Source organism: Vulpes lagopus, chromosome 18 (genome assembly GCF_018345385.1).
Source record: "Vulpes lagopus strain Blue_001 chromosome 18, ASM1834538v1, whole genome shotgun sequence".
NCBI lineage: Eukaryota > Metazoa > Chordata > Mammalia > Carnivora > Canidae > Vulpes > Vulpes lagopus.
Window position 1 is genome coordinate 23,456,330 of NC_054841.1, and position 18,110 is coordinate 23,474,439.

The 18,110-nt window shown below is 35.5% G+C and overlaps 1 protein-coding gene across 2 annotated transcripts in view; it reads left to right on the plus strand.

Annotated features, from left to right (window-relative positions):
• Positions 1-18,110, plus strand: part of LOC121478036 (ubiquinol-cytochrome-c reductase complex assembly factor 1) — a 98,642-nt gene that overhangs the window by 17,666 nt on the left and 62,866 nt on the right. The window contains exons 3-4 of one of the 2 annotated variants that reach the window (XM_041732765.1): positions 9,139-9,234; positions 11,287-11,394. In XM_041732765.1, coding sequence (XP_041588699.1) covers positions 9,139-9,234; positions 11,287-11,394 — 204 coding nt within the window. The remainder of the gene's footprint in view (positions 1-9,138; positions 9,235-11,286; positions 11,395-18,110) is intronic. The other variant, XM_041732766.1, reaches the window with a different exon arrangement.

The window sequence follows — 18,110 nt, forward strand, 5'->3', positions numbered from 1 at the left end:
ATTATATAAATAATTTTTTTAATGGCTATGTGTTATTCTCTTTACTTAAGCTTTGTTTGATATTAAAATTATTTCCATTTTTTTGCCACTAAAGCTTTAAATAGTTACTATTTTCTTGATATATAGTTTTTAAAATTTTAAATTATTTATTAAAGATAAATTCTTAGGAAGGTATACCCTGGGTCAATGAATATGAGCAATTTCTCTCTCCAAAGGCATACCCTGGGTCAATGAATATGAGCAATTTCTCTCTCCATAAGGTTGTCTTAATTTATAGTGCCACCAGCAGTGTATATATAACTAGTATTTCATTATTACCTCCTCTGAATTTGGTGTTTTAAAAAGAATTTAAACTAACTGGTTAGAAAATGTTACCTTGTTTTGCTTTGTATTTCTTTATTTGTCAGGATTAAATATTTTTCTATGTTTATCAATTCTAGTTTGAAAAAATCATATGCTTGTATCATTTCTCCATTTATCTGTGCAAATTTATTTTTCTTACCAATTTATATGAATTCCTTCTGTAGTCATTAACTTTTTCATATTTGATGAAATTAAAATATTTTAATGTAAATTATGTTATATAATTTATTCACATAAATATAATATACTAAAACTATTTAAAATAGTGTAATTCTCTTTAACGTGTGTAAGCCTTGCCCTTCTGAGGACATGTTTTGTTTGTGCTTGTACTTCCTGGGCTTCTCATTAACCCTGGCACAGAGTAGGCACTAAATATATGTTGAATAAATAAAGAATATCTCTGTACAGAGGAGGCATTCTACTTTGTGTAGTCATATAGCTATTTCTTTTCAGAGTTGGAGTATGTTTTGTTAATTTTTGTCTATTGGAAAATTTTAATGGGATTTATCATAGAATTCTAAGTCATTTGTTTTTCTGTGTGCATAGGTGGTGGAGGGGTAACTCTTCAGGTGAATCTCAGACTTGTACCTCATTCTTTCAATCAATAAACATTTCTTAAGTACCTAATATGTACCAGATACTGTATTAGGTTTTGGGACAGCATTATAGCAAAGCATTCATGTAAATAACTTAGGATGGTTTATCTCATGCTGACAAGATGTAATTTTAGCCAATGTAAATAAACTGGACATTTTGTCATATTGTGCCTCATTGGCACATCTTCCCACTTTGAAGACCCCTTGTTGGAAAACTCTGGTTTTCCTCACGTACATGTCTTGACAAGAAGGCAGATTTAGCTCAGAATGGAGAACTTTGTGGTAATTAGAATTGTGGGGTCATGGAATGTGTGGGCAGTATTTTTAAAAAATTATTTGAATTCAGTTAATTAATGTATTATTGGTTTCAGATGTAGAGCTCAGTGATTCATTAGTCTTATATAATACTTAGTGTTCATTATATCACATGCCTTCCTTAGTGCTCATCACTCAGTTACCCTGTCCTCCTGGCACCCTTCCCCCTTCCAGCGACTTTCAGTTTGTTTCCTATGATTAAGAGTCTCTTATGGTTTGTCTCCCTGTCTGATTTTGTCTTGTGTATTTTGACATAGTAAATTTTCTGTTACTAGAAATATTCAGGCAATGGTTGGAAGACTGTTAAGGGCATAACATAAAAGAATTCTTGGGATCCCTGGGTGGCGCAGCGGTTTGGCGCCTGCCTTTGACCCAGGGCGCGATCCTGGAGACCCGGGATCGAATCCCACATCAGGCTCCCGGTGCATGGAGCCTGCTTCTCCCTCTGCCTGTGTCTCTGCCTCTCTCTCTCTCTCTCTCTCTGTGACTATCATAAAAAAAAAAAAAAAAAAATAAAAAAAAAAAAGAATTCTTCGTTGGTTGAATGATAGTATCAGATGATCTCAAAGGTAATGTCCAATGCTATAACCCTGTTACCATTTTCAAAAAGCTAGGGACATTGTTTTTTTTTTTTTTATTTTTTATTTTTTTATTTTTTATTTATGATAGTCACACACAGAGAGAGAAAGAGAGAGGCAGAGACATAGGCAGAGGGAGAAGCAGGCTCCATGCACCGGGAGCCTGACGTGGGATTTGATCCCGGGTCTCCAGGATCACGCCCTGGGTCAAAGGTAGGCGCCAAACCGCTGCGCCATCCAGGGATCCCAAGCTAGGGACATTGTATTCTCACCTCTGTCTTTCCTAAATAACCTTTTGAAGTTCTGTCATACTTTGATGAGTCTGCTTTAAAAACATTTTTAAAAATTTTGAAATAATTTACACTTACAGAAAAGTTGTAAAAATGGTAGGGTTCCCATATACTCTTCGTCTAGCTTTCTCTAATGTTAGTATCTTCTATAACCATAGTGCGATTATTGAAACCAGGAAATTAACATTGATATAATACTATTAACTAATCTATGTAACTTAGTACAATTTTACCAGACTTTTTCCCACTTATGTCCTTTTTTTGTGTTCTTCAATTTGAGTTTGTCTAATATTTTCTTATAATTAGGTTATACACTTTTGGCAAAAGTGATGTTCCCTTCTCAGTGCATAATTATAGGGGATGTATGATGCCAATATGTCTTGTTACTGGTGATGTTAACTTTGATCACTTGATTATTAAGTTGGTGTCTGTTAGGTTTCCCTACTATAATGTTACAATCTTTCCCTTTGTAATTAATAAGTACCTTGTGAGAAGATACTTAGAGACTATGCAGATATCCTTATTCTCATCATACTTTTGCTCACTGCTTTTAACATCCATCAGTGGTTCTTTTTTTAGGATATTAATTAATTAATTGTTTTAAAAGTTGTGGTTAAAAAAACCCATATAACATTAAGTTTACCATCTTAACCATTTTTAAGTATATAGTTTGATAGTGTAAAGTATATTCACATTGTTGTATGATAGATCTCTAGAACTTTTTCATCTTGCTAACCTGAAATTCTATACCTATTTAATACCAATTCACCCACCCCACCCCTAGCAACCACATTTCTACTTTATGTTTCTATGATTTAGACTATTTTAGATACTACATATGAGTAGAATCATAAAGTATTTGTCCTTTATGTTGCTTAGCATAATGTCCTTAAGGTTCATCCATGTTGTAGCATGTGATAGGATTTCACATTTATTTTATTTTATTTATTTATTTATTTATTTAATTAATTAAAAATTTTTTTTTATGATAGAGAGAGAGAGAGAGAGAGGCAGAGACATAGGCAGAGGGAGAAGCAGGCTCCATGCACTGGGAGCCCGACGTGGGATTCGATCCCAGGTCTCCAGGATCGCACCCTGGGCCAAAGGCAGGCGGTAAACTGCTGCGCCACCCAGGGATCCCAGGATTTCACATTTTTAAGGCTGTATAATATTCCGTTATGTATATATGTCACATTTGCTTTATCTACTTTGTTTTTTTTTTTTTTTTAAATTTTTTTTTTATTATTATTATTTATTTATGATAGTCCTACAGAGAGAGAGAGAGAGAGAGGCAGAGACACAGGCAGAGGGAGAAGCAGGCTCCATGCACCGGGAGCCCGACATGGGATTCGATCCCGGGTCTCCAGGATCGCGCCCTGGGCCAAAGGCAGGCGCCAAACCGCTGCGCCACCCAGGGATCCCTGCTTTATCTACTTTGATGGACATTTGGATTGCTTCCACATCTTGGCTATTGTTAATAATGCTGGAGCGATGTAGTATGCAAATATCTTTTCAAGGTCCTGCTTTGAATTCTTTTCGATGTATACCCAGAAGTGAGATTACTGCATTATGTGGTATTGATGGTTCTTGACTGCAATCATTACTGTGGTGTTTATATAATGATGATTTTCTATTTCCATCATGACTACTATATTTATTGCTTAGAATTCTACTGTAAGGAAGAGCTGTTACTTCTCTATTTATTTATTCAATTATTTATATCAGTATGAGCTCATGGATATTTCTCTCTGTGAGTTGTAATTCATCATGCTTATTATTAATTTTGTTGATCAAATTGTCCCAGATTTGGCTGTTTTTAATAATAAATTTATTTTTTATTGGTGTTCAATTTACCAACATACAGAATAACACCCAGTGCTCATCCCGTCAAGTGCCCCCCTCAGTGCCCGTCACCCAGTCACCCCCACCCCCTGCCCTCCTCCCCTTCCACCACCCCTAGTTCGTTTCCCAGAGTTAGGAGTCTTTAACCAGATTTGGCTTTTAGGAACTCCTTCAAGTTCCTTTCTATGTGCTTTCATCATTTTTGGACATTCTTTATTTTCTAGCATCACAAGATACTTCAGGTTCATGTTGTATTTTCTTTGCTTTAGTCCTAGATTCAGCAATTTCTCTAAGGAGTCCTGGTTCCTTTAACTGGAGAGTGGTATTTGGAATGTTTAGAAATCAAGATCTTTGTGCTCAGTGTTAGAGAGAGAAACTGAGAGGCAGAGACACAGGCAGAGGGAGAAGCAGGCTCCACGCAGGGAGCCGACTGGGTCTCCAGGATCACACCCCAGGCTGCAGGCGGCGCCAAACCGCTGAGCCACCAGGGCTACCCTCTACTTAGGTTTTATAAAGCAGTTTGATGTAGGGGAAAGAAGATAGCTCTGAATATATGGTTAATCCCTTAATGAACTATATTACTTTGGGTCTTAGTGTCCTCATTTCTAAAATGAGAGAAGATAGTATCAACTTTGCAAAGTTGTTGTGAGATAATATAAGTAAAATATTAAGCATATAGGAGATCTTCAATAAATTGTAATTGCTATTTTTGTTGCTATATGTATGTTCATGCTACTTAGGTAAATTTTATCCTCACTGTATAAATTGAAACTTAAAAAAAAAAAATTGTCCTAAAACTACCTTAAGTTGCGAAATGAAAAGGTTGAATTTAGATCTCTGAGATTTCTTCCAGCTCAAGTGTGATTCTGAGTTACTCCTTAGTTCTTCATTTGCTTTTTCTCCAAGCTAAACAGCCTCAATTCATTTTAGCCTTTCCACTAAGACCTTTTATTCATCTCTTTGGTCATTCCTGTGGTTCTTTTCTGGACCTTCTCTAGATTGTCCTTCTATTTAAAACACACACACACACACACCATTGGAAAAAAAAATCTACCTAAGTTTTATTGAGGGCCGACTCTGTGCCCAGAATGATATTGAGTAATGGGACAGAAAATAAAGGAAGTATAAGATAAACTATGCCTTGATAGAGCTTATAGTTTTGCTAAAAAGACCAGTTACATACACCATGGTATTTCAGAATTGCTGGAGTCCTTCCTTCCTTTCTTTCCTTGTTTTTTTTTTTTTTTTTTTTCCTTTCTCTTCCCTTCCCCATCCCACCCCTCCCTTCCTTTCCTTTTCTTTCTTTCTTTCTTTCTTTCTTTCTTTCTTTCTTTCTTTCTTTCTTTCTTTCTCTCAGGAAGGTCTCTTTCAGAATCTCCTGAAAGCATAAATAAATAAATAAATAAATAAATAAATAAATGTCATATCTTATTTCATTTTAATGAGGAGCTTGCCTGCAAAAGAGTTCATCATTGGAGTTGTCTGGAATAGGTCTTTGCATTTATGTTATGCATTGTAATTTGTTTATCTTTTTCACATATGTTGTTTTATTTGGTTTCCAAAACAAATTTGTGATAGGCAGAGTTGAGGCTTCTGCCTCAGTGCTTTCTCTTCCACTCTACTGTGCTTCATCCACTTTGACTTCTCATTCACCTTCTCTATCCTGCCTACTTCGTAAGGCTTCTTTGTAAGTTTTTTTGGATAACTCTAGGTAATTCTTTTCTCCCTCCAAACTTCTGTGGTTTACACTGTTTACTACACACCTTTTAAGCATTTTTGTATGTTTTATTGAAGTATAATAAAAATACAGATAAAGGTATAAATCAGGTGTACAGCTCAATGAATCATTACAAGTGAACTATCTAGCACCCAGATTAAGAAATAGAACCTAAAAAACTCCATGAGCCCCCCAGTCACTACCCAGAGCCCCCAGTCACTACCTATAGCCCAGATTAACCACAGTCTTCACTTTGAATATCATAAAATAGTTTTGTCTTTTAAACATTCAGTATGAAAAAATAAACATACAGTGCATACTCTGTATGTACTGTAGGTCTCTACTTCATCATTATTGTTCTGTGTTGTAATAGTTTATTCAATCTTGTTATTGTGTAGCATTTTATTATATAAATATACCATGTTTCACTTACCCATTTATCTATTGATTGGTATTTGGATTATTTCTAATTTGAGCTGTTATTAATAGTGCTGCTATGAAAATTTCTTGTAGATGTTTTTTGAACATGTGTACATATTTCTATTGGTGTATGTACTTAGAAGTGGAATTGCTGAGTCTTATAGAATGTGCATACATTCAGCTTATATAGATACTACCAAATATTTTTTCCAAAGTGATTGTACCATTTTACACTCCCACTAGCAGTGTATGAGAGTTCTGGTTGCTCTGCATCTTTGCTAACACTTCCGTGTATGTGTGCATAAGGGGGTACACGATCTTTAACTATTTCATTTTTTATTTTTAATTTTTATCTTTTTAAGATTTATTTAGTTATTTGAGAGAGAGAGTATGATCATGAATGGGTGATCTGAGTTACCCAGGTGCCCCTTTAACCTTTTTAAAATATGATATTTGGTTCCATTTCATGTGTAGTGAGTCTTCTTTCTGATCTCCACAAGACTATGAGCTCCTTGAAGATAGGGATTGTTTGTATCCTAAAACCTGACACAAAGACTGGTATATTATGGGCATTTAATAAAGGTGGGATGAATGATGTATGTATTCATGGCATGTATGTAGATAAAGACAAGAAGGAAATGTAGGGAATAACCATATGAGTGAGTGGTTGGGTTTGTTCATTCAACAAATATTTGAGTATTTCCCATATCTAACACACTGTATTTGATTTTGGTAATATGCCTAGTTTCTATCCTTGTGGATCTTTATGGTAGTGGTGATAGGAAATAAGCAAGTTTCATAAATATATAATTGTACGTTATAATGAGTACTATGAATGAAATGAACAGGCTACTGCTATCATAAAGAATAATGGTATGATAAGAAACTATTTAGATAAAATGACCAGAGAAGGTCTTTTTGAAAAGGTGAAATTTTAGTATCTTAGGGTAATTTTTTTTCTTTTACAAAAAGTTGTTTATTGGGATCTTTTCAGTTTTTTTTTTTTTTAAGATTTTATTTATTCGGGATCCCTGGGTGGCGCAGCGGTTTGGCGCCTGCCTTTGGCCCGGGGCGTGATCCTGGAGATCCGGGATCGAATCCCACGTCAGGCTCCTGGTGCATGGAGCCTGCTTCTCCCTCTGCCTGTGTCTCTGCCTCTCTCTCTCTCACTGTGTTCCTATCATAAATAAATAAAAATTAAAAAAAAAAAGATTTTATTTATTCATGAGAGAGAGAGGCAGAGATACAGGCAGAGGGAGAAGCAGGCTCCATGCAGAGAGCCCGATGTGGGACTCGATCCTGGAACTCCAGGATCACTCTGTGGGCCGAAGGCAGGCGCTAAGCCCCTGAGCCACCCAGGGATCCCATCTTTTCAGTTTAAATGAAGGAAAAATTGATGTCTTTAAAGGTCAAGGGAATCTATTTTAGGGGGCAAGAACATTTACAAAAGAGTAAAAATATATATTTATAGATATGTGCAGGGATGGGGAAACTAGTTATTGTTTTTGGTACTAGATACCTAGGTACTCTAGTGGTTCAAATAGTGTTAAATATTAACTAATGAAACTAATGGTAGGACAAAAAATACAGGAGTTGGTGAGACAGTCACACAGGAATCCATTGGTTACTCCTGGAGCTATGGGAGAAGAGAAGGATCATGTAATCTAGTAAAAGAGAATTTGCCCCAAAGCTCAGCAGGTTGAAATGGTTGTCCATTGTTCTTTGAACCTATTTAAGTGCTTTGTATTTTACAAAGATGAACCATTACATTGATGTATTTGATGTATGTTCTGTGTTTAGTCTTTGTTTAATACCTAAATTAAAGCATAAGTTCCCTTGGGACTGACCAGGAGAATCCTAACTAATTTTTATACTCTTAGCTTGGAAAGAAAAGTAAATAATAATTGTTAATTAGAAATTCTATTTTTCCCTCATTAGGATTAAAGAAAAAAGTCATTTTCATTTTATATGTCCCTTCTTGGAATAAACTAGAATTGAAGGGATAACCCTCCTTCTGTTCCCTCACCCCTTTTTTGGGTAAAGGTAATATAACATTACTGAGAATTTGGAAACTATTCCTAAATTCATCCATAATTCTATGAACCTAACAAACTGACCGCTGAGCCACCTGGGCGTCCCGGTCTTGATTTTAATACCAACCTAATACTGTTATGGTGAGGATTAAATAAGGTAATATATGTAAGGCACTTGGCATATATAACCTGGCACATGATAATTGTAAATAATGGCTATTTTATTGCCAAAGTGCATTCAAGTGCAATGTGAACATAAAAGGAAGGCAATTCTTATCTGAACAACAATGATATGAGTGGGGACACCTGGGTGGCTCACTGGTTCTGTGTCTGCCTTCTGCTCAGGGTGTGATCCTGGGGTCCTGGAATTGAGTTCCGCATTGGGCTTCTTGCAGGGAGCCTGCTTCTCCCTCTGCCTATGTCTCTGCCTCTCTCTCTGTATCTCTCATGAATAAATAAATACAAATCTTTAAAAAAACACCAAACAATGATGTGAGTGATGATGGGAGCTTCTATTCATTATTTCGTGAAAGGTACTTTACATGTATTATCTTCTTTAACCCTCCCTACATATGAAGTTCAGTAAATTGCTTATGGCCACCCAGATTGTATGTGGCAAAAGTAGGCTTTAAACTTAAAAACTGACTATTTAGTCTTTTCCCCACATATACCAACCACACTGCTACTAATATTTAGGTAGGTCTTTATTGCAATTGTAGTTCCTAGAGTTGACTCAGATTTATTTAGTTCCAGGTTTCCAGGACCAAATCCTTTGATTTATTCAGGTATCCAAGAGATATTTATTGAGTCCCTGCATAGGTGCCCATCTTGGATTCTTTTGGTGATCAGATCACCAGGAACTAGGTTAATCAAGTTTACGAAGATTCTATAGTTCTTACTTTGAAACAGCTCTACTCAGATTAACTGTCTAATGAATGCTCTCTGTTGCTTACATTTGTTTTTTTTTTTTTTTTAATCCCCCAGTGGTCCCCGATGAGCCAGTTCTTAGGATGTGGTAGATCAGAACAGATTCCTGGAGTAGGTGTACAGTGGAGTAGGAAGTATCACACCACAAATAAGGTGAGAATTATTAGTGCTTTCTGCATTTATAGACTGCTTTCACACAGGTGTTCTTATTTGAATCTCAGCAAAATTGTTAGCTGGATGAGGCAAGGAATTTTATTGAATGCACAAGGTGAGGCTAATGGAAATGAAGTGACTTACCCAGGTCACAAGGATAAGTGACAGACCAACTGAATATTTGAATCTACAGCTTCTGATCCTATGTCCTATATCTCTTCTTGTACTGTCTTGCTTGGAAAACACTTTAGAGAAAAAAATTGTTATGGGTTTTATATGTTAAAAGTAATGTAAAGATTTTTATATGTTAAGACATATTATATATTTAAAGTAATATTTAACTTCTGGAGAATTTCTTATTGATTATATAGCCTGCCTTCATTTGGAGAGGCCTAGCATTAGGATAGGTTTTTCTTGGAGTCTGTTTGCCAACAGGACTCATATTTTCAATAGTCATTAATAAAATGTGTTATACTAAAAAATATGAGTTTATTTTATTTATTTATTTTTAAAAAGATTTTATTTATTTGACAGAAAGAGAGAGAGAGCAAGCATGATCAGGGGGTAAGGGCAGGGAGAGAGGGAGAAGCAGACTCCCCACTGAGCAGGGAACCTGATGCAGGGCTTGATCCTAGGACCCTTTGATCATGACCTGAGCCAGAGGCAGATACTTTACCAACTGAGCCACTGAGGTACCCTAAAAAATATGAGTTTAGGAACATTTATTCAGGGCTTGCTTTAGTTGATTATGATTTTGAATAACTTTTGACTGCTTTCAGACAATAGTTTTCTTTCCTTTTCCTGTTATGTCAAAACCATAGAGCTTTCCTTTTCTCAGAATTCTTTGGGAAATGAGGGTCAAGATTTACTTTTAAAAGTACCCTTTTCCATAGCACTTTTTTTTTTTCCCATAACGCTTTTATTCTGATAGCCCAAATCTGTCATTTCCTAGATATGGGTTCATAGGCATATGGTTAATGAGATGGGTCTGAAATTTGGAGGACATCTATTATGTGGAGTTCCAGATGTATTTGCACTGAGTGATAAGATGCCCAGAAAAATGAGAATTAGAAATTCTAGGTAAAAAAAAAAAAAAAAAAATCTAAGCAATAAAAAATACCCTTAGACCTAATAAGAAACAAAAGCATTCTTTTTTTTCTTTAAATCAGATTATAGGGATACCTGAGGGGCTCACTCAGTTAAGCATCCCAACTCTTTTTTTTTTTTTTTAATATTTTATTTATTCATGAGAGACACAGAGAGAGAGAGAGGCAGAGACACAGGCAGAGGGAGAAGCAGGCTCCATGCAGGGAGCCCGACGTGGGACTCGATCCCGGGTCTCCAGGATCACGCCCCAGGCTGCAGGCGGTGCTAAACCGCTGCGCCACTGGGGCTGCCCAAAAGCATTCTTTTTTTTTTTTTAAACATTTTTTTAAAGATTTTATTTATTCATTAGAGAGAGAGAGAGAGAGAGGTAGAGACACAGGCAGAGGGAGAAGCAGGCTCAACGCAGGGAGCCTTGATGTGGGACCTGATCCCGGGACTCCAGGATCAAGCCCTGGGCCGAAGGCAGGTGCTAAATCACTGAGCCACCCAGGGATCCCCAGCATTCTTTTTTTTAAAATTATTTTTCAGGCTGCCTGAATGGTGTAATTGGTCAAGTGCCTGATTCTTGGTTTTGGCTTAGGTTGTGATCCAGGGGTTGTGAGATTGAGCCCTACATTAGGTTCTGCACTAAGTAAGGAGTCTGGTTAAGACTTTCTCTCCTTGGGCACCTGAGTGGCTCAGTTGGTAAAGCCTCTGCCTTTGGTTTAGATCATGATCCCAAGGTGCTGGGATCAAGCCCCGGTGTGGGACTCCTGGCTTAGAGGGAAGTCTGCTTCTCCCTCTCTCTCTGCCCCTCCCCCTGCTTGTGTGTGTATATGCTCTCTCTCTCAAAAAAAAAAAAAAAGATTTTCTCTCCCTCTGCCCCCCTTCTATAAAATAAATAAATAACTCTTTAAAAAAACTGATTTTGCAACTAATTTTGTCCCCTTCTTTTTGATTAAATAGCTTTCTACTACCAAGGATTCCCCACAGCCTGTTGAGGAGAAGGTTGGTGCCTTCACGAAGATAATAGAAGCCATGGGATTTACAGGACCTTTGAAATACAGTAAATGGGTAAAGTCTTTTAAAATTTTTCTCATTTTCTTTTTGGGCTTTGTGCCTTCTGCTCCTCATAGAACATTTTTTAAAGCTTCTGCTTTGCTTTTGTGAAATTCATACATTTTCAGAACTTTGAAATGTATTGTGTCCGCTTCCTGCCATGCCCTCCCCATCCCCAACTCCAAGTCAGATCTATGTATTTGTGGGTCTGGAGTACTCTCTCTGTTCCCTTAACCTGATTCCTTAAAAGTGTCTCAGTACAAGTAAGCCAATAAGACTGGACTTTCCAGGCTCTTGCTACATGATATTCCATACAAATGAGTTCCAAGGAAGTAGATGGGTAGCATTCTTATGGAAATATTACTCACTGATGAATCCGTATTCATAAGTGATTTTTTTACTAGGTCATTATAGTGACTTTTATTAAAATTTTACTAATAAGCATTTTTTAAATTAATTCTGCAATTTATTGTAATTCTTATTATGGAGGAATATTTGCTAGCTGTGTCATTCCTAGTCAAGTCTTGGTCTACCACATTATTTGCTTTATAGTAGTTGCTATAAATGAATGACTATCTTCTTTGCATCAGGTATGTATTGCCCCTGGGTTTTTATAACAATGCCTCTAACCAATTAAAGTAATAAAATATTAGCCCAGTTATTTCCTGGTGCTAGCATTTCTCTCTACCTTTATAGCAGAAGTGCCTTTTAATGCTTTTCAAGGTTGCTAGAATGTTGAATGAGCCTAATCAGTCATAAGTTATATGTTAATCAAAGCAAATCAACACAAAGCAGTAGGGAGGACTTTTCTAGAAAACATCATAGCTTTGCCCCAAATGATCAAATAATGCCAGTTATACAATTTTAGCAGGATGGATTCAGATTAGAATTTCAGTTTTAATATAGACTTTACATGTAGTTTCTTCTTGCAGTATCTAGTTTTCTTTCTGAATTCTCACTGCAGCAAGTATAGGCTTCTCTCTCTAATCTCTTTTGACATAAATTCTGAAAAGCAAATGGGGATTCCACAAGCATTTATTTTTAAGAGACTTTGAAAAGTATAAAAGATAACACATATATAGGTAATAATGATGTTCTTGAGACCCTAAGATTACAAAGTGCCTTTTTAATCGTTAGTGAAATATTAGTTATATTCACTGAAGTTATCTTTTTTACATCTTACTCTTTGGGCAAATGATAATCATTGGTATGTCTGGTAATGTTTTTAACAAGAATATTTTCCCTTATTAAAAAATGTTTGTGATTATGGCATTTGGACTCAACAACTTAAAATATGTGTTTTGTTTGAAAATTAGAAATTAATTAAAAGAAAAGGGAAATGAGAGCAGAAAGGGGCAAAAAAAGGAAAAATTTACTGTTTTATTCATTTCTTGATGGTTGAGTTCCACTTGGTTGCTACCATTGCTTTGTCTAGTCTGTTTTTTTTTATGATTCCAGAGGGAAAGTTGGCTACCATTTGGAGGATTACTAAATCATCAGGAAAATTTCTTCACTGTTGTAGTTTAAGTTAGCCTTTTGATTTTTCTTGGTTCCTTTGTGACCTCAACTAAGTGCTTAATATTTGCATTTTAAAGGGCTTTGTGGTATGGCAGTATCTTCCTTCTGTAACCTTCATTTTAAAATTTGTGACATCAAAACATCAAAATACGATGTTCTAGTATAATTTGAGTGGAAAACATAGGTATAGCTTTACATTTTGAAAGATTATAAGCCCTTTTCAGCAAATGATGACTTAGATATCTGTGACTAGACACTTGTATTGGATTGCACTGGAAAGATCCTTTGCATTTTGTATTTTCACATCTTTCATTAGGAAGTAAAATCTGCTTGACATCAGCATTATCAACCATCTCTCCTTCATTTTTTCCTGTAACATTTTCATATGTAGTTTCATTTTTCTTCTAGATTCTTATTTAGGAATTTAAATGTAGCTTTTCCTTGTTTGTCCTGAAATAACCATTCTTTTCCGTTATCTTTTGTAGCAACATCAGGTAAGACAAGGACAACATTTGCCCGGTTCAGTCACATGTCATAGAATAGGCAGTTTCCAGATTAGCATAAAGCCAAAAATTATTTCTGTTCTGAAGGACACTTACAAACTAGAATGCATTCAGAAGTGGGCTGTAGAAGGAATTCCAGTATGGAATAGAAGGTTCAAATGACTTCAAAGCCCCTCCAACTCTCACACAGCTGTTAGTGCAAACCTTTTACTACATTCATTTTTCATCTTGTAAGATGGCACAAGATGCAAATGTCAGTGGGAGAGCTGATTTTCATTTCTTAAAGCTGTCTTAGGTGCTTGTGTTTTCATCAGGGACACTGATGAAGTCTTCCAGAGTTAGAATGAAATAAACATGAAGTCATCTGAGAACCAGAATAATTTGTATTGACTGGGTGGAATTTAGTCCACCCACCTCTTTAACTTATATTAATGCATGAATCTTGGAAGAAGTTCTTTCCCCAAGTTGTTATTTCCAGTCCCTCTGTGATGGTCTTAGGGGACTTGCTTTAGACATTTGTCCAGGAAAATGGCTCACCCAAGTATAAAGGCTTGGCTTCACTGCAGGAAAAGTGAGGAACTATAAAATGCTTCTGATTGCCACATTTTGAGCACTGTATAAATACACTAGCCAGTCTAGTGAGGTCTTTATTATTTGTAATGAAGGCTTTCTTCATAAACATGTTGTGGTGGGAAAAACCTTTTCAAGAGAAGATTTGGGTCTTGGTGGCAAATCTGTCTTTCTCAGGCAGAATGAACCTAGAGGACTCTATATTAGAATCTGAAGGAAACTGCAGAGTTAGAAAAAAAATTTAAAAAATAGGCCATTAGGAGTTTTATTTAAAAGTGTAAATGTGAGGGCACTTGGGTGGCTCAGTGGTTAAGGATCTGCCTGTGGCCCAGGTCATGATCCTGGGGTCTTAGGATCAAGTCCTGCTTAGCAGAGTCTGCTTCTCCCTCTACTTTTCCCCCTGCTAGTGATCTCTTTCTCTTTTTTTTTCTCTCTCTCTCAACTAAATAAATAAAATATTAAAAAAAATAAGATAAAATTGTAAATGTGTTGACATTTATATACCAGTACCCATATTTGACAGATAATTAATTTTTGCCATATTTGCTTTAGTTTTGTATTTTCCAGGATAAACTTTTACAGAAAAAATCCAGCCCATTTCTCCTTTCTTCTCTTTCTTCCTCCACCAAGATAATTACTATTTTAAAGCTGGTTGTTATTCCCTTGTAAATTTTTGTTCTTCTACCACTCATCTTTTTATCCATAAACAATATATATACCATTATATATTGTGTTCATAAAAGCTATATAATATTTCACTTTTCAACCTGTTTTTATTAGTCAACATTATGTTTTTGAGTGGTGATCTGATTTTTTTCATTTCAACTGCTGAATAGCTTCATATCATATAATTAAAGTACAGTTTAACTATTCCTGTACCAAAGACAGTAGTTTTAGCTTTTTCATAATGACAGAACCTTTTAGGTTGTACAGTTTTTTGAGAGAGAGAGATGGAGTTACTGGGTTCTAGTCTATGAATATTGTTAAGTGTATTAAATTATTCATCAGTTTTATCAGTTTATATGTCCATCAGAGTTTAAAGGTTCAATATCATTTCCAACACTTGATACTGTCAAATTGTTTATTTATTTATTTTTGTCAAATTGTTTAATATTTACCAATTAGATGATGCGAAATGGCATTTTTTATTTAATTTGCATTCCTCTGGTTACTAGTAATGTTGAGTGTCTTCTCATGTTTATTGGCAAAAAAAAAAAAAAGTATCAATGTTTCTATAGCTGAAATAGGCTGTAAACTTCATGAAAACAGAATAGTTTTTGACTTTATTTACTGCTCTATTCCTAATATCCAAATCCATTTCAGGCATGGAGTTAGGTACTCAATAAATTATTTTTGACTGAAGTGAAGAGTTAACAGATGTCCTAAACTCCCTGTCTCAAGGATAGAAATAGGCCTATCAAAGCTAAAGCATTGGGATAATGATATTAGGATATCATTAGTTTGATGATGGTGCAGACCAGTACTTCCCAAAATGACTTCTGTGTCAAATGCTTTCTAGAGTTGCAGATGTTAACAAAGTTAAAAGGCTTCTCTTTTAGCCTGCTAATATGGTGAATTACATTGATTGCTTTTTAAATGTCCAATCAGCTTTGCTTTCTAGGGATAAATCCCAGTTGGTCGTGATTTATTGTCCTTTTAAAATATTGCTGGATTTGATGTTAATATTTGTTAATGTTAAGGATTTTTACATCTATATTCATGAAACTATGGTTCTATAATTTTAATCTCTTCTGATGACTTTGGTTTTGATATCAGTAATATTTGCCTTATAGAAAGAACTAGGAAGTGTTCTTCCCTCTTGTTTTTTGGAAGAGTTTATGTAGATGTAGTATCATTTCTTTAGATGTTTGATAGAAACATTGAGGGGATCCCTGGGTGGTTTAGTGGTTTAGCACCTACCTTCGGCCCAGGGGGTGTGATCTTGGAGTTCCGGAATGGAGTCCCACATCGGGCTCCCTGTATGGAGCCTGCTTCTCCCTCTGCCTGTGTCTCTGCCCCTCTCTGCCTTTCTCTGTCTCTCATGCATAAATAAATAAAATCTTAAAAAAAAAAAAAAAGAAACATTGAGTGATGTTTGGTGATGCCATTGAGTGTGTTTTCTTTGGAGAAAGGTTTGTTTTGTTTTGTTTTGTTTTTACCACATTAAAGAAACCCCATTTCTTTAATAGTATAGGACTATTCATGTTATTTATTCTAGGAAGTTTTGGTAGTTTGTGTTTTTCTCAAGGAATTTGTCTATTTGCTCTAGTAATTGAATTTGTTGTCCTAAAGGTATTCATAATCATCCCTTTATTATTCTGTGAATATCTTTTGGATATGTTGTGATACCTTCTCTGGTTCTTGATGCTGCTAATTTTTTTAAAAGATTTTATTTACTTATTTGAGACTGAGAATGAGAAAGAGAGAGTAGGAGAAGGGGAAGGATCAAAGGGAGAAGCAGACTCCCTACTGAGTGCGAGCCAGATATGGAGATGCTTAACTGACAGAGCCACCTACTTGCCCTGATACCACTAATTTTTATCTTCTCTTTTTTTCTTTTCTTCCTTGATCAGTTCTATTAGCGTTTTATTAATTTTACTGGTATTACTAAGGAACCAGCCTTGGCTTCTTTGATTTTCTGTTTCCAATTTTATTGATCTCTGTTTTTTATTATATCTCTGCCTGCTTTTAGGTTTAATTTGCTCTTCTTTTTTAGTGTCTTACTGTGGGTTTTGTTTAAATAGGCTTCTAATGCTGATTTATTCCCATGTAAATATATATATTTTTCAGTTGTTATGTGTTTATTTTCCCCTATATGAGCTTTACTTTAAAAGCCTTGAAAACATAACAGACCTCAAATTAGCAAAGAAAAAACCTTAATTACAATTAGAGACATAACCCTTTAATTTATTCTGGGTACTTCTGCCTAGAGACACTGTTGTTTTGACTGTAGAATGTATTGAGAAATGAGCATTATATAGTACTGGATATAGTATATTTTTGGTGACTTTGAACCTTAATAATACAGTACAGCTTTACTAAAATTCTAGATTGTTTTTTCTTCAGTTGGTATCATATTCTCAGTTTGTGCATGTTTTTTAGTCTGCATATTTGAGTTTGTAATTTTCTATCATTTTACGAAAAAAATAAGCTGCTATAAGCCTTTTGTGGATGGGCTCATTTATTTAATTGTATCCTTAAGGAAATATTTTGAAAGTCCTTAGAAATGCTTCCTTACTTTAGCACTAAGTTGGTCTTCAGACCTACAATTTAACTCTTAAAAGAATTTATTTTTCACTTTTAGGCTTATTTTTAGGAAGGCAAAGTACACATAGTAAAATATACAAATCTTAAGTACACAGTGAAAAAATTAAAACCATTACTCAAATCACGTTCCTTTTTTTTTTTTTTAATTTTTTTTATTTATTTATGATAGTCACAGAGAGAGAGAGAGAGAGAGAGAGAGAGAGGCAGAGACACAGGCAGAGGGAGAAGCAGGCTCCATGCACTGGGAGCCTGATGTGGGATTCGATCCCGGGTCGCCAGGATCGCGCCCTGGGCCAAAGGCAGGCGCCAAACCGCTGCGCCACCCAGGGATCCCTCAAATCACGTTCCTAAGAAGTCTTAGTGCTTTGAGGAATAGTAGAAAGCTGATCCTTTTACTATATTTTGCATTCATTAAAAACCCTTATTTGTAAACTCTTAATCAGCAAACTATAAAACTAGGGAAAATATGGAAAAAAATGACTCTTTCCCCAAGGTATAAAAAAGACAATGGATAGTAGTGCTTCTCAGGTAACATTGAAGGATTGAGGGGTTTTTTTTTGTTTGTTTGTTTGTTTGATTTTGGTCAGAAGAATGGGTAATTTTAAATATAAAGGGGTTTCAGATTATAAAGAGTTAATGTGAATGATGCTGAATAGTGGCTTATAGGCTCAAATGTGATAAAGTTTGAATTAAAGTAGATATTTTCATTGAAATACTAGAAAAATCTTTTTGACATTTTGATGCTGAATCTTAAAATGTGAAAGTTGTGTAAAGTCTGTGAATGGTTAGCTTTAAGAAAGAAATAATCTATGTTGGTTTAGCTATTAAATTTGCCTAGAGACAGGTTTGGGCTCATCCTCTTAGTTGAACAAA